Source organism: Chrysemys picta, chromosome 8 (assembly GCF_011386835.1).
Source record: "Chrysemys picta bellii isolate R12L10 chromosome 8, ASM1138683v2, whole genome shotgun sequence".
NCBI classification, from domain to species: Eukaryota; Metazoa; Chordata; order Testudines; family Emydidae; genus Chrysemys; species Chrysemys picta.
This window is the reverse complement of record NC_088798.1, coordinates 71,035,786-71,059,204: the sequence shown is the minus strand read 5'-3', so window position 1 is coordinate 71,059,204 and position 23,419 is coordinate 71,035,786. Positions and strand designations below refer to the sequence as shown.

Here is a 23,419-nt window from a genome sequence, read left to right as displayed (position 1 = left end):
GGTAAGAATAGAGGAGTCAAAGGGATGACTGGGGCTGACATGGCACAGGAAGGAGGGGAACCAGAAGGCTCTGATTTGAGTTGTCAGCAGAACATCCTGGAGGATAGTTGAAGGGGAGATCTGGGCTACAGTTTGCGACTGAGCTCTTGGGCAAATCACAGCTTTTTGTGTCTTGGAACAAAGGCCAGGGGAGAGTCTAGACTAGCATGTACAATAGTGTTATATGTTAAAACTGGATTTGAAACTCTTGTTTAAACAGACCCAGAGGAGCAGCTGGGGTAGAAACAAGATGGAGGGGAGAGGGCCTAGGGGATTCCTTGGTGTAGAGATGGATATTGAAGCCATGGGAGCCTTCGTAGTGGCAGAGAGGGAGAATACAAAAGGACCAACCTTGGGATAGCAAGAGATATTGGAAGAAGAGGAGACATGGTGCAGCATGATTGTGGCAAACCCATAACAGCCTAACTCTTTTTTATGGCCCCATCAAAAATGTCTCTTCGTTCCCATTGCAGATCATCTGCCTCTTCTCCACTTCAGCCATGGCTTGGACACTGTTTTTGCCCCTTCCAGTGCCAGGGGTCTGTCTGTCTCCCCTCAACTAATCACTTCTGTCAGGCTAAGTTGCCTCCTCCTGCCCAGGCTCTGGCCATGTGCCCAATACCTTCCCTCCTCTACCTTCTGCATTCTGACATTGAGGAGTTTTCCTCTGAAACGAGGCCTCTCATTAAGTGGGCTGCAGAGGAATCTTTGGGGAAGGGCAGGGCATCAAAATTGTTGCTGTGAATTTTCCCTAGTGTTGGGAGAGATGGAAATAAGCAGGGGTTCCCTCACTTGGGACAGGGTAGATAAAGAGCGGCTGCATCAGCACATTGCTGGGCACTTGCTGTGGCCGGAGCCTGCAGCGGGGCTCAGGCAGCCTGGGGGAAAGCCACTGGACCTCTACACTGGGAATACTCATAGTGCGATGGGAATTGCATGGTGGCAAAGGCCTGGTGGGATGGGCCTCAAATCTCTCCTTATTAGTTTCTGGGACAGGGGCCTGAGAGGATATGGCTGGAGTGCACTATGTTCCAGCTATTCTGGGCTGCTCAATGGACTTAGGGGAGCGCAGCCAGACCAAGTTAGATAGGGTTACCATTCGTCCGGATTTACCCGGACATGTCCTCCTTTTTGTGCTAAAAATAGCGTCCGGGGGGAATTTGTAAAGCACTCAAAATGTCCGGGATTTCCCCCCTCCTCCGGCAGAGCAGAGCGAGCGGCTGGGAGGGCTGCAGGGAAGTCACGGGCTGGACTCCGGAGCAGCTGTAGAGGAGCTCCGCCCTGCATTCTGAGCCGGCAGCTCTCCCCTGCAGCCCGGCTCCGGCAGCACTGTGCAGGGCCAGGGACCGGGTTTTGTTGTGCTGGGGAGCGCAGCCACGTGTCCGGCTCGCACAGAGCCCAACACCCTGTTTTGAGCAGCAGGGTAAGGGGGCCAGGGGGCAGGAGAAGGGGCAGGGAGGTTCTGGAGGGGGCAGTCAAGAAACCGGGGGGGGGGGTCGGGAGTTCATGGGGGGGCTTTTTGGGGGGAGTGGAGAAAGTTTGGGGCAGTCAGGGTACAGGTAGGGGGTAGGGTCCTGGGGGGCAGTTGGGGGGGGTCTTAGGAGGGGGCAGTTAGAGGACAATGCACAGGGAGTCTTAGTTAGGGGGTGGGGTTCTGGAGGGCAGTTAGGAGCAGGGGTCCCAGGAGGGGGCAGTCAGGGGACAAGGAGCGGGGGGGGGTGGGGGGTTGGGAGTTCTGGGGGGGAGCTGTCAGGGGCAGGAGTGGGGAGAGGGATCGGAGCAGTCAGGGGACAGGGAGCAGAGGGGTTTAGATGGGTTGGGAGTTCTGGGGGGGGGGCTGTCAGGGGTGGGGGAGTGGTTGGATGGGGCGTGGGAGTCCCAGAGGTCTGTCTTGGGGGTGGGGGTGTGGATAAGGGTTGGGGCAGTCAGGGGACAAGAGGCAGGGAGGCTTAGATAGGGGGTGGAGTCCTGGGGGGCAGTTAGGGGCAGGGGTCCCAGGAGGGGGCAGTCAGGGGACAAGGAACGGGGGGAGGGTTGGGGGTTCTGGGGGGGCGGGAAGTGGGAGGGGCAGGGGCGGGGCTAGGACGGGGCTCCTCCCGTCCTCTTTTTTGCTTGCTGAAATATGGTAACCCTAAAGTTAGAGCAATCTCTAGGACTGAAGTGGCCCCTGAATCCAGGGTGTGCTAAAATGGCATAAAGCTTCCCCTCTGACTGTGGGAATTTCATATAGACCACTTCCTCCCAAAGAGGAGAAACATTCAGCTTGGAAAAAGGGAAGAAAGGAGAGGTCTGGGGCCTGGCTGATGGGGTTCTTGGGGGTCTCTCCCGTATGCTGTGTCATAACCCTCAGGTGAGAGCTGGGTGAGTGGAAGGGACTGTTGAGGGACCTGTGAGGAGGATTCTGATATGACACCATGTCACTGGGGGAGCAATGATTGAGTGTCATCAGTAATGACAGTGATCATGAGAGGATGAAGGCTGTGTGCCTGTGAAAACAGAGGAGGGAATAGGAAAGGAGGAGAGACTGGAGCTGGTCAGAGGAGGAGGTGAAGGAAGGAGAGACAGAACAAGGGACAGATGGGGACACACAGAAGATGGAAACAAGTAGCAGAGCAGAGTTCCCACTGGCAGCATATGGCATTTGCTGGGGAAGATTTTGGTGCAGAAACTGAGGCTCAGAAAGAGGAAGTGACATGCTCGGGCTGCAGAGTCAGCAACAGAATCTTGGCCCTGTGCTTTAGCCACATAGTCCTTCCTCTGCCTAGTGAGAGCTGCAGCTGCCTTTAGCCTCTGGGATTCTGACTATTCTGGACTCTTTTCCCCTTCTTGATGATTAATCCTGTTCAGGTCAGTTTCAGCTCCAGCAAAACTGTCACCACGCTGTTGGAGAGACCCCTTGACTAGCCAGCAGAGGGAGATAATTTAGGCCCCACTATGTTGTTGATCTCTGAGATAGTCAATTCTCAGCAGGGGAGCAGAGTGCAAGGAGTGAGCTAGACCAGTGGTTTTCAAACTGCGGGTTGTGACCCAGAACTGGGTCACGGAATGTAAGGCACTGGGTTGCAGCCAGCTCCTAGGCAGGGGGCCACAGGGCTCCGCGCGCTGTCCCTGCCCTGAGCACCATCAAATGGGAGCCAGGGGAGGCTTGCGTGCCTCCACCTAGGAGCCGGACCTGCTGCTGGCTGCTTCTGGGCCACAGTGCGATCCGCGGTGCCAGGAGAAGCAGGAAGCCCCTGCTGTGCCGCTGACTGGGAGCCACCCGAGGTAAGCCCATGCCCCAACCCCACGCCCCAATCCCCTGCCCCAGTCCTGAGCCCCCCCCAAAACCCAGAGCCCCTTCCTGCACCCCAAACCCCTCATCCCTGGCCCCACCCCAGAGCCTGCACCCCCAGCCCAGAGCCCTGATCCCTTCCTGCACCCCAACCCCTTGCCCCAGCCCTGAGCCCCCCCAAACCCGGAGCCCCCTTCTGCACCCCAAACCCCTCATCCCCAGCCCCAGCCCAGAGCCCTGAGCCCCTCCTGCAGCCCAACCCCCTGCCCGAGCCCAGAGCCCCCTCCCACACCCTGAACCCCTCATTCCTGGCTCTACCCTGCAGTCCTCACCCCCGCACCCCAACCCTCTGCCCCAGCCCTGAACCCCTCCCACACCCCAAACCCCTCATCCCCAGCTCCATTGGGATGCGGACATCAACAATTATCTTCAACTCGGTCGCCAGAAAAAAAGTTTGAAAACCACTGAGCTAGACCCTAGAGAGGGCAGGGGACACTTGTCCCGGTTAGTGCCCTGCACAAAGGAGGTGCATCTTCTGACTGAAGTACCTGAACATGACTCCCCTAAATAATGAAAATATCAGTCTCTGCTCATAAACTTTTCCCCTACCTCCTATAGTAAGGTGCCTTCAGTAACATGCTCACTGTTGGTAAGCACCACACATACGTGCTTACCAACACACACATGCATGTACACACCATGTTCACATACACAACAGGACTGAAGAGATATAGAACTCTATTTTATGGCCACCATCACCTGGTCTGGGTCAAGCTCCCCTCACATGTTAGCCAGGCTCCCCTGTTTCCAGCAGCTGCTGGTACACACACAAACTTGATGCAGTGCAGAAAGTGTGAGAGGCCAGGGCTCCACTGATTCTTCTGACATTAACTCTAGCCTGTCTCTATGTTCTTCAGATTATCTAACAAAGATAATTATATCAACCGAGAATATGAGGATAGGGTCAAAAATTCTGATCCCCCTAGGTGATACATTGGGTGACTATGGAACCAGGCCAGGGAATCTGTAGCTTGAAAGGTACCTAGTTACACTGCTACCTCACTTCATGATAATTAGCTAGAGAATCCTCTGGTGAGGTTAGCATATTGGGGTCTGATCCAATTTCATAGCTCAGAGTAGTAGTGTGACCCAAATTAAGGGGTCCTATGAAGCAGATATCATTATGACTTTGAATCAACTCATTCAGTTTCTCCAGCTGTCTTCTAACAGTGCCAACTCAATAAGGGCCATACAGGGAAATCTAGTTTTGTTTCTGAGATCTTGGATGCATAGGCCATTCTTGCTCATAGAATGTGAAGTTAATGCTGGAGAAACACTATTATTAGATCCCACACAGCCCACCATCTGTGGCAGGTGCAGGACTGCACCCTATTGTACGTTTTCTAGAGTTTTGTCTAGTCTAGTAATAAATGTTCAAAATGATGGGTCTTCACCATTTTCCCCAGGAGACTGTTAAAAGCCTAAGAGATCTGATGGGCGGATGATCATCTTTTGAGATCTCTTCTGCTGGAAGGCAAAGTGCATAGTAGCTGTGTCTTTTCTTCTGTAAGTCATCCCTTATTTGGTTACCACAGACACTTTTGGATCCTTCCTTATTGGACACCTCCCACTGTGCAAGTTGCAGCGAAGTTCTGAGTTGCAAAGGCTGCATGAGCCTTTCCAAAAAGATTTAGTAGGTTGTTGAGGGAGATCTCTGCAGTATCTTGGCATTGACATATGCCATCTTCCCTGGTAACCCAATTGATTGGTACCTTTAGTACCTGACCAGGATGTCCCCTACTTCCTACCCAGCATTCTGCAATGCTGTCATCTGTTAGAGTGTGAAATACTGAGCTGGGGGCCCCTGTTCCAATTATATTGAAGATTTGCTCTGGTAAGGAAAGGCTGGGAATTGTTTAAGAACACTTTACTAGATGCCCAAAAAGCCACAATCTCACAATTGAGGAAGAATGCTGAATTGGTTAAAAAACTACCCGGGGATTAGAGGAGAAGAAAAGGCAGCAATAAAAAATTAAATATTTCAAACAAATGGAAAGGGGATGTTGATAGCAACGAATATAAATCAGAAGCTAGGAATTGGAGAAAATTGATAAGGGAAGGAAATGGACACAAGGAGAAATCTATGGTTAGCAGATTAAAGGATAATAAAAAGAAGCTTATTAGGAACAAAAAGAATCCTAACAATGGTATTGGTCCATTACTAGATGGAAATGGTAAAATTATCAATAATAATGCAGAAAAGGCAGATGTTCAATTAATATTTCTGTTCGGTATTTGGGAAGAAAACAGATGATGTAGTCAAATCATATGATAACTCTTTCCATTCCACTAGTGTCTCAGGAGGATGTTAAACAGCAACTATTAAAGTTAGACATTTTTAAATCAGCAGGTCCAGATAACTTTCATCCAAGCGTTTTAAAAGAGCTCGTTGATGAGCTTTCTGTAACATTAATGTTGATTTTAAATAAGCCTTGGAACATCAGGGAAGTTTCTGAGGACTGAAAGAACGCTAATTGTTGTGCCAATATTTAAAAAGTGTAAATGGGATGGCCCAAGTAATTATAGGTCTGTCAGTCTGACACCCATCCAGGGGAAGATAATGGAGTGGTTGATATGGGACTAGATTAATAAAGGATGGTAATATAATTAACGTCAATCAACATGGGTTTATGGAAAATGGATCTTGTCAAACTATCTTTTTTTGATGAGATTACAAGCTTGGTTGATAAAGGTAATAGTGTTGATGTCATATACTTAGACTTCTGTAAGGCATTTGACTTAGTATGGCATGCCATTTTAATTAAAAAAACTAGAACAATATAAAATTAACATGGGCACACATTAAATGGATTAAAAGCTGGCTAACTGATAGTTCTCAAAATGTGATTATAATTGGGGAATAATCATTCAATGGGTGCATTTCCAGTGGGTTCTCACAGGGATCAGTTCTTGGTCCTACACTATTTAACATTTTTATTAATGACCTGGAGGAAAACATAAAGTCATCATTAAGGCTATGATTTTGTCATGGATATCTTTAGTAAAAGTCAGGGACAGGTCATGGGCAATAAACAAAAAATCACGGAAGCCGTGACCTGTCCCTGACTTTTACTAAAAACATCCCTGATAAAATGGGAAGGGAGGAGGGTCCAGCAGCCTGCACCCCGTCTGCAGTGGCTGGGAACTGCAGGGACCCCATTGCTCAGTGGCTGGGAGCTGAGGAGGGGGTCCCCTTGCCGCCCTGTGGAGCTGGAGCTGGGGCAGGGGTCCCCTTGCCGTCTGCAGGTCTGGGAGCTGCGGGGGGCCCCTGCCAGCATCGCTGAGCAGCTCTGGGGTCCCTCTGCTGCCAGCGGCGGTTGGGCAGCTCAGGGGTCCCCACCGGCAGCAATGGCCAGTCAGTTGCAGGGGCTCCCACTGCACACAGCTGCTGGGCAGCTGCAGGAGAGTCCCCTGTGGCCTGCAGAGGCTGGGCTGCTGCAGGGGTCCCCTGCTGCTTCAGCAGATGTTACTGAGCATGCTCAGTTCACTCTAAGTAGCAAATTCAGTCAGATAGCAGTATTTCACACTACAGACCCTGTGGCAAAAAGGGCTAATGCAATCCTTGGATCCAATAATAAGGGAATCTCAAGTAGGAAAGGAGAGGTTATTTTACCTCTGTATTTGACACATTGTTGAGACTGCTGCTGGAATACTGTGTCCTGTTCTGGTGTCCACAGTTCAAGAAGGAAGTTGATAAATTGGACAGGGTACAGAGAAGAATCTGGACAATGATTAAATTCGGACAGTTCTCTGGTCTGCATTATGCAGGAGGTCAGACTAGATGATCCCAGTGGTCCCTTCTGGCCTTGGAATCTATGAATAAAGGATTGAAAAACATGCTTTATAGTAATAGACTCAAAGAGCTCAATCCATGTAGCTTAAGAAAGAGAAGGTTAAGGGGGACTTGATTACAGTCTATAGGTATCTATGTGAGGAACAAATATTTGATAACAGGCTCTTCAATATAGCAGAGAAAGTACAACACAATCCAATGGCTGGAAGATGAAGCTAGACAAATTCAGACTGGCATACATTTTTAGTGGTGAGAGTAATTAACCACTGGAACAATTTATCAAGGGCCATGGTGGTCATGTTACCTTTTGACCATGGAATCTATGAATAAAAAACAATGGTCACTAGGGTAAGTCAGAACTATAATAATATTACACACACAAAGAATAGTATTAACATTATTAAGATTGTGAAGCCAAGCACTCAAAGCTCAGTATACTGTGTCCAGTTTTGGGCCCCACACTACAAGAAGGATGTGGAAAAATTGGAAAGAGTCCAGCGGAGGGCAACAAAAATGATTAGGGGTCTGGAGCACATGACTTATGAGGAGAGGCTGAGGGAACTGGGTTTGTTTAGTCTCCAGAAGAGAAGAATGAGGGGGGATTTGATAGCAGCCTTCAACTACCTGAAGGGGGGTTCCAAAGAGGATGGAGCTCGGCTGTTCTCAGTGGTGGCAGATGACAGAACAAGGAGCAATGGTCTCAAGTTGCAGTGGGGGAGGTCTAGGTTGGATATTAGGAAACACTATTTCACTAGGTGGGTGGTGAAGCACTGGAATGCGTTACCTAGGGAGGTGGTAGAGTCTCCTTCCTTGGAGGTTTTTAAGGCCCGGCTTGACAAAGCCCTGGCTGGGATGATTTAGTTGGGAATTGGTCCTGCTTTGAGCAGGGGGTTGGACTAGATGACCTCCTGAGGTCCCTTCCAATCCTGATATTCTATGATTCTATGATTCAGGAAATGCCAAATTTAAGGTTGTCCCTATGCATTATGATATAGCGTTCATCAAATCATCACTTGCTATTTTTTCCATAGGAACTCTGCCTTATTTAATATGCAGGATTGAGTCAACTGTTTAACATTTCTTTATCATCTTCATTTGTTGTGAGGACCTCCTGCCTTATTTAATGCACACCATCCAAACCCTGCACTGAATATATAATTAACAATTGTCTAATGTATTTTCCATAGCACATATCACAGTAGTATGTACGCTTCATAAACATTAATGAGTTTATCTTCACAACTCCCTTTTGAGATAGGGAAATATTATTATCCCCATTTTAGAGATTTAGATTGAATATTAGGAAAACTTTCTAACTATAACGATAGTTAAGTACTGGAACAGGTTACCTAGAGAGGTTGCAAAATCCCCATCATTGGAGGTTTTTATGAATAGATTAGTCAAACACATGTTGGGGTTGGTCTAGGTCAGGGGTCGGCAACCTACTGCATGCATGCCAAACACGGCATGCGAGCCGATTCTGAGTGGCACGCTGCTGCCCACTTAGAAGAGTCGGAGGAGGGGCGGAGGGGCCGGAATGCACCATGCTGTGTGAAGAAATGGGGAAGGGGGAAGCTTGGTTGCCACAGGATCAAGCTTCTGCCTCCTGCCCCCGCAGGGGAGAGCGGTGGGGAGGGGGTCCCGGCCCCCCGCCCCACTCAGCCCCCCCTCCCACCGCTCCCCGTTTCTTCACACAACGTGGTGCATTTCAGCCCCTCCTCCTCCCAGAGGAGCAGTGTTGAGCGCAGCGTGCTGGCTGCTCCGTAGAGCAGGCAGAGAGAGGTAGGGATGGGCCTGGGGGAGGGGGGTGGAACAGGGCATATCCCTCCCAGCCCCCTGCCTTGAGCCGCTCAGGGCAGGGGGCTGGGAGCACCCCCACGAGCCGAGCACCCCAGCCTTCTGCCCTGCACCTCCCCACCCCAACACACACCCATCCCTCTGCCCTGCACCCCCCACACACCCCTCAGTCCTCTGACCTGACCTCGAGTTGCCCCCAACACCCAGCCTTCTGCCCTGCATCTCCACACACACCCCAGCCCTCTGCCCTGAACCCCCCCCAACACCCAGCCTTCTGCCCTGCACCTCCACACCCCCCAGCCCTCTGCCCTGACCTCAAGTCCCCCCAACACCCAGCCTTCTGCCCTGCACCCCCACACACACCTCAGCCCTCTGCCCTGACCTCGAGTCCCCCCAACACCCAGCCTTCTGCCCTGCATCTCCACACACACCCCAGCCCTCTGCCCTGAACCCCCCCCACACCCAGCCTTGTGCCCTGCACCTCCACACACACCAGAGCCCTTTGCCCTGACCTCGAGTCCCCCCGCCACCCAGCCCTCTGCCCTGAACCCCCCCCACACCCAGCCTTGTGCCCTGCACCTCCACACACCCCAGCCCTCTGCCCTGACCTCGAGTCCCCCCCAACACCCAGCCCTCTGCCCTGAACCTCCCCACACCCCAGCCCTCTGCCCTGACCTCGAGTCCCCCCCAACACCCAGCCCTCTGCCCTGAACCTCCCCACACCCCAGCCCTCTGCCCTGACCTCGAGTTCCCCCCCACACCCAGGCCTCTGCCCTGAATCCACCCCCCCACACCCAGCCTTGTGCCCTGCACCTCCACACACACCCCAGCCCTTTGCCCTGACCTCGAGTCCCCCCGCACACCCAGCCCTCTGCCCTGAACCCCCCCACACCCAGCCTTCTGCCCTGACCTCAAGTCCCCCCCAACACCCAGCCCTCTGCCCTGAACCCCCCCACCCCCCACCCAGCGGGCTGAGCAGGCTGGCGGCGTAAGATCAGCATTTTAATTTAATTTTAAATGAAGCTTCTTAAACATTTTGAAAACCTTGTTTACTTTACATACAACAATAGTTTAGTTATATAATATACACTTAGAGAGAGACCCCTTCTAAAAAAACGTTAAAATGTATTACCGGCACGCGAAACCTTAAATTAAAGTGAATAAATGAAGACTCGGCACACCACTTCTGAAAGGTTGCCTACCCCTGGTCTAGGTGTACTTAATCATTCCACAGCATGTGGGGGGAAGTACTAAATAACCTCTCTAGGTCCTTTCCAGCCTTACATCTCTATGATTGTACTGACCTTCAAAGTCATCCTTTTCTTGACTAGTGTAACTAAGAAAATCTACCCTCACCCTTCTTATCCCCTATTTTCTTTAACTTGAATGTTCCATATTTAAAAAAAATAGAAAAAAAGAAAAGCAAAAAAAGGAAGACCCCTCCTCCTCTTCCCCCTCCCCCAGACATCTCCCTGTACTGTAGAGTGAGGTTGCTTTGTGCCAGTGTGACAGACTCTAAACCCTGTCTGTCCTGTGATGGCCTCATGCTCCTCATTGACAGACATAGCCATTGCCTCTTCTGTCTGGGGGAGACCCTATCCCAGACATGTGTTTGGTCTGTTTCCTCCAGGACCAGCAAGGTCACGGACTTGCTGCTCAAGATGCAATATGCTGGAGCAATCCTGGTGGGTCACGTCAGACCTAGAGGAAATGACAACCACGAAAGCAAGGCTGAAAGAGTTGGCATCAGTCAGCACTTCCTCCACACCCCTGGATTGGGTGGTGAGAAAAGGCAATAAACAGAGCACTTTTGAAATTGTCACCAACAACTTTGGTGTCGACAACCTCAGCACCATTTTCCTTGGCACTAGCAACCAGAGGACTCATGGCATGACAGCCTTGGCATCAGCAATCTCAGCACTGGCAGCCTAAACATCACAGTCAATATATACATCCCCAGTCACAGAAGGGAGGCGCCAAGAGACAATCCCCCATGGAGCATAAACTGCTTCAAACAGCAAGTAGGACCATCCCACAAGGAGGATGTAAAACATCACTTCTCTAGGGAGACAGCCTCCAAGTTCTCTGCCAAAGCAGAAACTGTTCAGGGTGGAGGAGCCTTGGTACTGACCATGGTACTAGTATCAGCACCCACAACCAAACTGGGGAGGAATAGCTCAGTGGTTTGAGCATTATCCTGCTAAACCCAGGATTGTGAGTTCAATCCTTGAGGGGGCCATTTGGGGATTTAGTTGGGGATTGGTCCTGCTTTGAGCAGGGGGTTGGACTGGATGATCTCCTGCGTCCCTTTCAACCCTGCTATTCTATGATTACAGGCCAGAGATACATCCCTGCAGAGGCCACTACCTTCCCTGCCCCTAAGCAGTGATTGGCACTGTACCTAATGCAAAGGACACCTCACCTCATGGCACCACTGTCCAAAGAGGGCTACTCATCCTTGCCAATTTACTCCTTCTCTCTGGCATCAAAGATGCCTCTCTTCTGCCTTCAGAGACAGATTCCAAGGACAGTACAGAAGTCCTTTCCCCAAAGCTCTGCCTCAAACAAGATGGGATTGGCACTGAGCTGACCTGACTAGCCTCAACTGAGCCAGACCTCTGTTGCGTTCCACGTTGGCCATACTAGCCTTACTGGGGTCCATTATGCCATTTGCTCCAGAGCAGATAGACCTCTAATGCATCCAAAAAGAGGAGGAAATCCTGCTATTCAACAACTTAATTGGCCAGACCTGATGGAGTTAACAGAAGGTCAGCAGCCACCCCATCTCCACCCAAAGGAGTCATCTTCATTGCCTGATGAGGCAGTAACACCAGTCCCTACCCCAGCGGTCGATGACTTGAAAGCATTCCAGGATCTTCTGTATCACCATGCAGAGACCATGAACATCAAAACAACAGTCAAACAAGAGACGTTCCACACGTTGTTGGATATTCTCAATTCAACTATTCCAGACAGGATTGCCCTTCCCATCAATGAAGGCATACTGGAGCCAGCCAAGGGACTCTGGCACACCCCAGCCACTCTTCCTTCCACACTAAACAGTTGTAGAAAATATATTGGGTGCCCCCAAAGGACTTTGAACATGTTTAAGCCCCCCCAAGCCCAGAGTTTTAGTAGTTTCTGCAGTCCAGGAGAAATCCAGGTCTTCAAAAGGTACTCCTAAGGACAAAGACCCAAATAAATTAGACAAGTATGAGGGCAAAGTGTCCTCCTTAGCCTCACTTCAGTTCAGGTAGGGGGAAGACTACTAGGCCTTATTTGTGAAATACAGCTTCCCCACCTGGGAGATGGTCACTCCCTTCTTGTCAAAAATCCCACAGGAGCACAAGAGGGAGTGAAAAGAAATCTTAAAAGAAGACCAAATGTTCATGAGAATGGCATTGCAGGCACCCATGGATGCATCTGATGCAGTCGAGAAGTCGGTGGCTGTGGCTGTCACTATGAGATGGGCTTCTTGGATGCTAGCATCCAGAATATCTAAAGAGGTGCAAGCCACCATCAGGATCTGCCCTTTGAGGGGATGGAACTCTTTAGTCAAAGAACCAATGAGCGGCTCCTGCGCTGGAAAGACTCAAGGGTTGCGTTAAACAGGTATTGTCTGCATAGGAAAACATTTGCAGACATTTCCATTTGTAGCTGATACAGCATGTACAGAGAGAAAAATAGAGACATTTCTATCAAAAACACCTGTAGCCTAGGAGGCTGTTCCTTGAGCTAGGAGGCTGAGTTCCAATCTCAGTTGTACTGACCCTGAGGCATTTAAGGATGTGCTACCACTCTGCTTTCTTTACAATCAAATTAATACAGAGGTTATACAAGGTCACTTCAGGTACACTTAAGAATTGGGGCCAGGTCTCAAATATGTTAGGCCCAAATCTTAACCACACTGCCTGTCAGTGCCCTGCCACAGCCTGGTGGGAACACAGCGTAGTGGGACACAACACCCTTGTCTGGGCCCTGTCCCTGAGATTGGGAGGGTGGTGTAGGTTCTAGAAACTCCTTACTCTTCAGCACCTCCCCTAAGGCTGGAGTCTCAAAATGGTAACAGCAGCAGGACATGGTGCTGCTGTCACACTTATTGTGACTTTTAGCTACAGGCTAGGGCACTCAGATAGTATGTGGGAGACCTGGGTTCAATTCCCCCTTCTGCCTGATTTGGGTAAAAGGTATTTGAACATGGGTCTACCACATTATAGGAGAGTAGCCTAGCCACTTGGCTATGGGACATCCAGTTCTGGGAATTTTTCTATCTCCGCTGTTGAAGCTGTTCCACTTCGTTTAAATAATTATTGGAGTAGGGACATGAACTTGGGTCACCCGTGTTGTCAGGTGTTGGTCTGCATGCATGTATTCTTTCTGCATGCTGCACTGGCTTTGGCCAGGTAGCCCATACAGCATGTTCTGATGGAACTGCCCATTAAAACCACAAGACTTGGTTTAGTAGCGAAGGCACCCGGCCAGTTTTATTGCCAATGAAGTATGGTGCTAATGCCCCAGCTCAATGGTTACAGGTACTCCAAAACACGTATGCCCGTGACAATGGGCTAATGCCCCAGCTCAGTGAATGACAGGACTTTCCTAGGCCAGACAGAAACACTCCCTTCGAGGTTTCATTTTGTACATCAATACAAACATGCTACATGTTGCCCCTCTGATGTGATTAGTTACTGCCCCCTGATGTGGGTTGTTACCACCCATTACCTTTTACATGTTGATTCGATCAGAACATCTTTATCCATGACCTTCCTGATCCACTGTCATCCTGACCTTATCTTTAGGAGGGGTCAGCATGTTCCTATTATCTTTAGGGAATGTGTAGGCATTGAGGTGTTCTAGTACCACCCTTCTGGAATGTGTTTGCGTGAGTGCTCTGTGGCTAGTGCCTTGTAGGAATGTGTGTTTTTGCAATATCAGCCCTGTTCTTGCCAGATTCTGTGAGCAGGGCCTGCCTGTAGCTCACAATCTGATTTTGCTTTATATCACCAAAGCTTTGACTGCTGCTGTAGCTCAGGCCTCATACAAGGGCTTATGTTTCAGGTCCTCTTCTTACTACAATGTGTGTTGTAAACCAGGGGTATTCAATAGGCAGACCGCGGGCCAAATCCAGACTGCCAGATGCTTTTGAATGGACCCAAAAATCTTTTTATTTACTTATTATAATTATTGTTGTTTTATTATTTTCTCTGTAATCTTGACTTTGACTATACCATGATCAAGAAATTGGCCTTTGACAAAAAAATAATTGACTACACCTCCACTAGGTTGTAAAGTCAGTCATACAGGACAATGAATAGTGTGTTGCTCCCCAGGGGTAACCAGGGTTGTGAGGGATCTCACCACTACTTGCCCTTAGCATGAAACAGACTTATCTGTGCCTGCTGTAGCTCAGCTCCCTGAAACCAACAGCCTCTGACAACACAAGCACTGTCTTCCAGGCCTCCGCAGACCTTGCTGTCTCTGTACAGGTTAGTGACAGGCACACACTGACCCCCGAGTCCTGAGAGCATTCCCTGCAGTGCCAGCCCTTAACCACTGGATACTCATAGAAATTACCAGGTTTGCTGTCCTCAAAAGAACAGTGTACACACAGTTTGAATATTACAATGCACTGAGATATATTTATAATGAAAACAATCATAAGGTTATTATCAAAAGCTAAGATTTAAGACATAGTGCATAAGCATAATGGAAACAAAAATGGTTACACATAAAACAAAGATTCATAGAGCCTAAACTTACCTTTAACTAGCTAAACCCTTTTCTGAAGTAGTTTGTCTCACCTAAAGCAATCTCCCAGCATCTCCAACCAACCTGGCTGGGATCCCCCGTTCATGAATGCAAAAAACACTTTCCTTTTTGCTTCCTCAGTGTGCCTTCTTCTTATACCCCCCACCCCAAAATTCACTATTTGCCCCCAGAATAAGGGTGACCCCCCTCTCCCCGAAGACCTATTTCCTGGTATGCTGACTTCATGTTGACTTCACATCCTCATGTAGACTTTATATGCACACAGAGCTTCCATTGGGTTGGCCTACAATGCTTAATTTATATGTGACTGAGGCAGACAGGAAAATATACATCCTTTGTCTGGCAGAAACCTGTTTGTCAACCCTGCTTTGATTCAGACTTTAAAACATATTTTCCAGTATATACACATAGTGTCAGTACATAGACATCACAATAGTATTAATAACCAGTATGATCCTGGCTTTCATTTTAGATCTCACATGACATTCTTTATAGATAAATACTACGAAAGCAGTGTGCTATGTATAGTGAGTTCGTCCGTTCGGATGGAGCTGCTGTTACAGAACAGTGAACCCTTGCCAGGTGGCATTGAGGGGTTCTTAGAGTCACAAATACTCAATGGACCAGGGCACCAGTATGAGAATGACTTAGCCTAGTGGTTAGGGTATTCACATGGGACACAGATGTGAAAAACTTCTTCCTTGTTGTGTGGCCATTTTGTTAATCAACCTTCTTTGCTTTTGTTAAAGTGCCCAAAATAGAAATGAAAAATTTTGTGCTTGTAAGAGACGTGAGGCATAGGCAGTCTTGCCTAGCAGGCACAGCTGGACTGAGATCTGCCCACCAGGGATGGGAGTTGCCGGGCCAGAGTTATAGGAATCACAAGGCCAGGTTTCATAAACAAGAGTCAGGGTCAGAGTCAGGATGGGGCCAGAGACCAGAGATGAGAGGTAGTACCAGGTTACAGAGTAGCAGCCGTGTTAGTCTGTATCCGCAAAAAGAAGAACAGGAGTACTTGTGGCACCTTAGAGACTAACAAATTTATTATTTATGCTCTAATAAATTTGTTAGTCTCTAAGGTGCCACAAGTACTCCTGTTCTTCTTTTTTTAGTACCAGGTTAGAATCAAGAGGCAGGAATCAGGGTCATCAGAGTCAGCCTGGAGTCAGAGACCAGAGCTCAGGAGACAAGGCAAAGTCCAGCATTGTAGCAGGCCAAGGTCTATGTGGTTGCTTAGACAACTTCCTGAGCCAACACCTAGGATTAAGTAGGGGCACTTGGCCAATCAGAGGACTGCAGGGAACTGTCACTCTGGATCTCGTGGGTGGTACTTCCTGCGATGCCTATTCTCCACAGCGCTTCCTGGCTGTGCCTCTGCAGGGCCTTCTGCTGGTATGGTGGGAATATCAGCCACCCCAGGCTCTGCAAATCTAGGTTTTAGTCCCTGCATCCTTACAAAACTGAGGCAATTGAAATGTTTAATTTCAATCTTACTCAAAATGTTTTGATTTACTGAAAATTTTGAAAATGTTTGTTTTCAGTTTGATCCAAAATAAACCTTTTTTTTCTTTTAATTTTGTAGAATTGCCTGTGAATTTAAAAATCCACTATTTTCCCAGCTCTATTTCTGGGGTTGGGCAGAGTGTAGGCACTGTCAATCTGGCTATGGGCCTCCAGGAACATATTCCAGGTGCCGACCCCATACACCAATTGCCTAGGGCCTGAAACTAGTGCTGGCTCTCCTTAGATTTCCCAAGAGCTAGTGCATGCTCTCAGAGGACAACTGAAGCTGCCAGTCTTCCAGCGTACTGCTTCCCTCTTTGGGGACTACATGAAGTGTAAGCAAGTAACACAGAAACACTGCAAAGGAATTTCTAAATACATACGCACACAACTCTTAGATAGCCCAAGAAATATACAAATATCCTGTACCCAAATCCCTGTCTTAGTTTCTTCACTCCAAAAGGCCTTTGGGATTTGGTCTGTGTGTTTTCAGGTGGTTCAGGGTTCTTCCTCTTCTTTTTCTCCTCTTGCTGAGCCTTGTCAGCTTCTGGTCCTGGTCTTCTCCCCTTTCTCTTGATGGATGGAGGCTTTTATTTATTTATTTATTTATTTATTTATTAAGGAAGTTGTAGTCCCCTTTGTCAGATGACCAAATGGCCCTGATCCATTGCTTGGTTACCAACCTGCTTGGAAAAATGGGTTCCTCTGGGTGTTAGGCAGCTTATTGTTCTGCTACAGCAAAGTTATTCAACTGTTGATGGTCCTTACCAACTGTCTCATTCAGGGGCAGATCCCAGATGCAAGTTTCCCTCCCCTTCACACAAGAGGAATGATGCAAGGATACAGTAAAAGTCAAACATAAGCATATAAACATACTGAGAGTTTATAAAATCAAACTGGAATCCATGAGTTCACACAGATAGATTCTGAGATTGTCACAACCATACTTTTAACTCACAAGAACACAATTGGTAGAATTGTTCTATTCCCACCACCTAAAAGGGATCCCCAAGTGTGTAAAGCCCACTTCTATACATTCATTTCCTTATATCCACTCCTAGGTAAAGTGCAACTTCAGAATAACTCTCATCACCTTAGAATGGCAGGAGGATTCATATCACGGTGAATGGCTCCTAGCGGGCCTGTGTGGGGTGGGGTGTGGCAGTCAACATGAGTTAACTGGCCTGTGTGAGTGGTGCCTGTCGGTGCATCAGGTCAGGTGGGTATTAGTGGCCCTGGTAAGGTGGTGCGTGGCTGTGTGTCATAGTGCATGGGTATTAGTAACCCCGCCCACGGCAGCATGTGGCTATGTGTTGTGGTTTGTGGGTGTTAGCAGTCCTGCTTGGGGTGGTATGTGGCTACATGTTGTTGATATGGAATTACTGGGCCTGCCCAAAGAGGGAGCATTGGATGCTGCTCCTCTCCCGTCGTGCTCCTGGTGGGGGGTGGGGAGCTGCAAGGAGCTGAGAGCCCAGGCTCTTAGCCCCCCCAACACTGTCCCTTGTAAGTCAGTAGAAGTGCTCCTGGTGGGAATGCACATCACCAACAGAAGGATGTGGATGTGAACCACTGCAGCTATCAGTCAACCTAACAGAGGTCAATTTAAACTTGTAGTGTAGACATGCCCTTAAGAGTTCACCAACCAGTTATCAACTGTGAATGCCTCAAGCACTTTAACAGCCTTAACATGAAGTCACAGACAGTCCAATCTGGTACTCCGGTCTATCTTGCTACCCAGGTAAGCTTACCTTTGTGATACCCCAGGTTAATTGCATCTTTAGATCTCAAACCAAGATAAATCTTGTAGCTAATCCTATAATAAACTGTCTAAATATTTATTAACTAGTTGCCAAAGGAAATAAGAGAGTTATTTACAAGGTTAAAGCACGTAAACATATATACACACAAATGAGTTCCAGACTTAAGTTTCAAAAAGTAATAGAAGCTATTATAATAAGCAAGCTCTATATGTCCCTTACAGCTAATCTAATCCAAGCACAGGGATCATTTGCCTGTGCTTATCAGTCCTTGCCCCTGAGAGTCCAAGCAGTATAAAAGCTTTGAACTACTTTGCTTAACTATCTTGAGTAATTTTGTATCATCTGCAAATTTTGCCACCTCACTGTTTACTGCTTTTATGAACATATTGAAAAGCAATAGTCTCAGTTCAGACACCACTATTTACCTCGCTTCATTCTGAAAACTGACCATTTATTCCTACCCTGTGTTTTCTATCTTTTAACCAGTTACTGATCCATGAGAGGACCTTCCCTCTTATCCCATGACAGCTTACTTTGCTTATGAGCCTTTGGAAAGGGACCTTGTCAAAGGCTCTCTGAAAGTCCAGCTACACTGTATCTATTAGATCATGCTTGTCCGTATGTTTGTTGACCCCCCTCAAAGAATTCTAACAGATCGGTAAGGCATGATTTCCCTATTCAAAAACCATGTTGACTCTTTCCCAACAAATTGTTTTTATATATGTGTCTGATAATTCTGTTCTTTACTATAGTTTCAACCAATTAGCCTGCTACTGAAGTTAGGCCTTTAATTGCCTCTGGAGCCTTTTTAAAAATTGGCATCACATTAGCTATCCTCCCGGGGTGACTGATTCTGCCTAAAAGCGTGGGGACCCCGAGGCCCCACCCACTCCATGGTCTCGCCCCTGTCCCTCCTCTTTGCCCGTGGCAAAAGGTAGATGAGCCTGTCTATATTCAAAAAGTGGGAGGGCCATGCCCCCTTGGCCCCCTCTATGCCAGCGCCCCTGCCTCCAGTCTTCTGGTACAGAAGCTGATTAAAATGATAGGTTACATACCACAGTTAGTAGTTCTGCAATTTCATATTTCAGTTCCTTCAGTTGGGTGAATACTATCTGGTCCTCGTGATTTATTACTATTTAATTTACCAATTTATTCCAAAACCTCCTCTACTGACACCTCAGTCTGGGACAGTTCCTCAGATTTGTCACCTACATAAGAACAGCCATGCTGAGTCAGACCAAAGGTCTATCTAGCCCAGTATCCTGTCTTCCAATAGTGGTCAATGCCAGGTGCTTCAGAGGGAATGAACAGAACAGGCAATAATCAAGTGATCCATCCCCTGTCACCCATTCCCTGCTTCTGGCAAACAGAGGCTAGGGACACCATCCGTGCCCATCCTGTCCAATAGCCATTGATGGACATATCCTCCATGAACGTATCTAGGCTTTTTTTTAACCCTGTTATGGTCTTGACCTTCACAACATCTTCTATCAAAGAGTTCCACAGGTTGACTGTGCATTGTATGAAGAAATACTTCCTATTGTGTGAGAAGGAATAAATAACACTTCCTTATTTATTTTCTCCACACCAGTCATGATTTTATAGACCTCTATCATATCCCCCCTTAGTCGTCTCTTTTCCAAGCTGAAAAGTCCAGTCTTATTCATCTCTCCTCATATGGAAGCTGTTCCATACCCCTAATTATTTTTGTTTCCCTTTTCTGTATCTTTTCCAATTCCAATATATCTTTTTTGAGATGGGGCGACCAGATCTGCATGCAGTATTCAAGATGTGGGTGTACCATGGATTTATATAGAGGCAATATGATATTTTCTGTCTTGTATCAGAGGGGTAGCCATGTTAGTCTGAATCTGTAAAAAGCAACAGAGGGTCCTGTGGCACGTTTAAGACTAATAGAAGTAGTAGGAGCGTAAGGAATGGCTCAAGTGTGGGAACCTCCCTCACATCCTCTGCAGTGAAGACCGATGCAAGGAATTCTTTTAGTTTCTCTGCAAGGGCCTTATCTTCCTTGAGAGCTCCTTTAGCAGCTCAATCGTCCACTGGCCCCGCTGATGGTTTGTCAGGCTTCCTGCTTCTGATGTCCTTAAAATATATTTTGCTGTTAATTTTTAAGTCTTTGGCTAATTGCTCTTCAAATTCTTTTTTGGCCTGCCTAATTATACTTTTACACTTGACTTGCCAGACTATGCTCCTTTCTATTTTCCTCAGTAAGATTTAACTTCCAAATTTTACAGGATGCCTTTTTGCCTCTAACCACTTCTTTAACTTTGTTGTTTAGCCATGGTAGCACTTTTTTGGTTCTCTTACTGTGATTTTTAATTTGGGGGTATACATTTAATTTGACCCCTTTATATGGTGCCAGCTCTGCAGTAACTTTAACCCTTTCATAAAATAGGGCCGTGAAGTCAGGCTAAATTTTTTACTTTTTGAGACAGGCTTGAGACCTCTGTCAGAGCCAGTTCGGTCAGTATGTTGCATCGGTTAGGAGTGTGCCTCCTACTTTGTCTGAGTTCCAATATGGCTCACCCTCCGGATTGCCTGGGAAGAGTCATAAGACCTCCAAGCAGCCCACCAAAAGTAGATATCTGGCATCGAAGTCTGCTAGGCATGGGGTTAAGAGGAGAATGCAGATGAAGTCAAGCACTCCCTCTTCTGCAGCACCGCAGAAACCAGCAGCAATGACTCTGGCATTGAGGCAGGTACTGTCAAGTCCAGACCCTGAGGGAGCACCTTCCACATCTGTGGAACGGCACAAGAAATTTCTGGCAGCTTCAAATGCTTAAAGCATGGTCAGTACCAACGATCTCTTTTCACTTTCAGTGCTGGTATCACCAACAGTACAGGAGTCAACACTCTTGGTATAACCGGACACAGGGGCTCCAACAACATCGCTGTAGTGCCCGGTACCATGCCAGCTCCATTTGCCTCAGATAGCTTGTCCTTTGGTACCACTGAGGGGGGAAGCCCACAATGCTTGCTATGCTGCAACGTGCGACTTGGCCTCTGTCACTGGCACCATCGGCAGCAGCACCTCCATGGCTACCGGAAGGAGAGCCATCCTCCTATGAATCAGAGGTTGGGTCCTACACTTCCCAACCTTGGAGCCACTCTCTCTAGTCCCCATCGAAGCACTACTACCCTGCAAGGGATTCTTCTGCAGGAGTACCATCAAGTGGGTGGCCAGGAGGTCGCTTGAGGCCTACACTTGTCCAGTTGCCTTTTTGGAATCTGGGGGATTTCCCCCCATTTTCTAGATTATACTTTAGGCATTCCTATTCAGTCACATTGGAGAGGTGTGCAGTATCTGCCCACCAGGCACCTTCTGTTCTTGAACGTGTTCCTGAGCCCAGTATCAGATGACAAGAGCTGGATGAGGAGGTCCCCACTGGACAAGTGATGGAAGAAGAGCAGCCTGAGCCTGTGCTGACCTCCTCTTCATCTTCTCCTGATGACGCAGTCTCATCAGGGGGCATTTCACCTCCCCCAGATGACTATAAGGCCCATCAAGAATTGTTAAAGAGCAGGGGTTCTCAGATTTTTGTGCTGGTGACCCCTTTCCCACAGCAAGCCTCTGAGTGTGACCCCCCCTTATGCATTAAAAACATTTTTTTATATATTTAACACCATTATAAATGCTGGAGGCAAAGCAGGGCTTGGGGTGGAGGGTGACGGCTTGCGACCCCCCATGTAATAACCTCGTGACCCCCTGAGGGGGTTTGAGAACCCCTGTTAAAGAGGGTGGACTTAAACCTGGGCATCCAGGTGGAGGAAGTGAAAGAATCCTTGCACCTCCTGATAGATATTTTGGCCTCAGCAGTTCCTTCCAGAGTGACCTTGCCTCTCAATGAGGCAAATATGGATCCCGTTAAGGCACTCTGGCAGACCCCTTCATCCCACTCCAGGCTTGTATTAAGCTCCCAAGGTTACAGTTTGGAGGCCGTACCAGTTCCCAGGATGCTAGACCCCATTTTTTGTTTGTTTGCAAACTGCCTTTCCCACTTTCACAGTGCTTGGTCCCTCATTACTACAGACTGTTGCGTGTTAAGCCACATAGAAGTGGGATATACCCTCCAGTTTAGTTCTACCACACTCTCCCGGCCCCTTCCTGCCATACTACTGTCATGGCAAACTTTTAATTCAGGAGGTTTAGTCTCTCCTTCAGCTGTAGAGTAGGTTCTGCAGAATCTCAGAGGAAAGGGTTTCTACTCCTATTATTTCCTAATCCCCAAGCCAAAGGGCAGTCTCAGACCTATTTTGGACCTATGTTAGCTCAAAAAGATAAAGTTCCACACAATCACCCTGGCTTCTATTATTCCCTCCCTAGATCCTGGGGACTGCCTACAATTTAAGAGATGCCTACTTTCATGTGGCAATTGTGACGTTCCCCATCCGGACCAGTGATCTGCTAGGTCACTCCAATCCTTGACTCTGGGAGCCAGCCTTACCCTGCTCTGCTGTGAGAACCCCCCCTCCTGGGCTGTTCACGCACAGCCTCTGGCATGTAAGCTGCTCCTTGGACTGTGCAGCCGAATGACACAAGCCAATATATCCAGTCCCAGACACAACCCTAGAAACCTCCGTCTTGCAGTGTCCAGTTATACCCAATCATAAATTTAACAAAGAAATTGATATGTATCAGGCTTGTTATCCCAAGGGGAGCCTCTGACATGCTTCAAACCAAACACACTGCTTCAGGTAAAATAAACAAACAAATGTATTAACTATAAAGATAGATTTTAAGTGATTATAAGTCAGAACGTAACAAGTCAGATTTTGTCAAACAAAATAAAAGCAAAACACATTCTAATCTGATCTTAACACTTCCAACGTCTTACAAACTTAGATGCTTCTCACCACAGGCTGGCTGGTTGCTCTTCAGCCAGGCTCTCCCCTTTGATCAGTGCTTCAGTCGTTTGGTGTGGTGTCTGTAGATGTAGGTGAAAGAGAGAGAGAGAGCATGGCAAACGTCTTTCCCTTTATCATGTTCTTTCTTCCCTCTTGGCTTTGCCCCCCACCACCCTCCTTCAGAGTCAGGTGAGCATTACCTCATCGCAGTCCCATACTGACCAAAGTATGGAGAACTGGACTACTGTCATGGATGGATATAAACTGGTGGAGGAGTTGCATTGTATGTAAGAGAGCAGTATGACTGCTGAGAGCTGAGTATGAAACTGCAGAAAAACCTGACAGTCTCTGGATTAAGTTTAGAAGTATGAGCAACAAGGGCGATGTCGTGGTGGGAGTTTGCTATAGACCACCAGACCAGGGGGATGAGGTGGACAAAGCTTTCTTCCAGCAACTAGCAGAACTTACTAGCTCACAGGCCCTGGTTCTCATGGGAGACTTCAATCACCCTGATATCTGTTGGGAGAGCAATACAGTGGTGCACAGACAATCCAGAAAGTT

The 23,419-nt window shown here is 47.9% G+C and overlaps 1 protein-coding gene across 13 annotated transcripts in view; it reads left to right on the top strand.

Moving 5' to 3' along the window:
* Window positions 1–23,419, top strand: part of PCDH1 (protocadherin 1) — a 152,939-nt gene that overhangs the window by 71,158 nt on the left and 58,362 nt on the right. Inside the window, exon 5 of one of the 13 annotated variants that reach the window (XR_010589839.1) lies at window positions 11,297–12,572. The exons of 11 other annotated variants lie outside the window; for them this stretch is intronic. Coding sequence is in view for 1 of the 2 variants with exons in the window: in XM_065554803.1 (XP_065410875.1) it covers window positions 260–282 (23 nt within the window). In the remaining variant the exon portion in view is untranslated. Of the gene's footprint in view, window positions 1–259; window positions 1,505–11,296; window positions 12,573–23,419 lie in introns of those variants that run through there. One more of the 13 variants, XM_065554803.1, reaches the window with a different exon arrangement.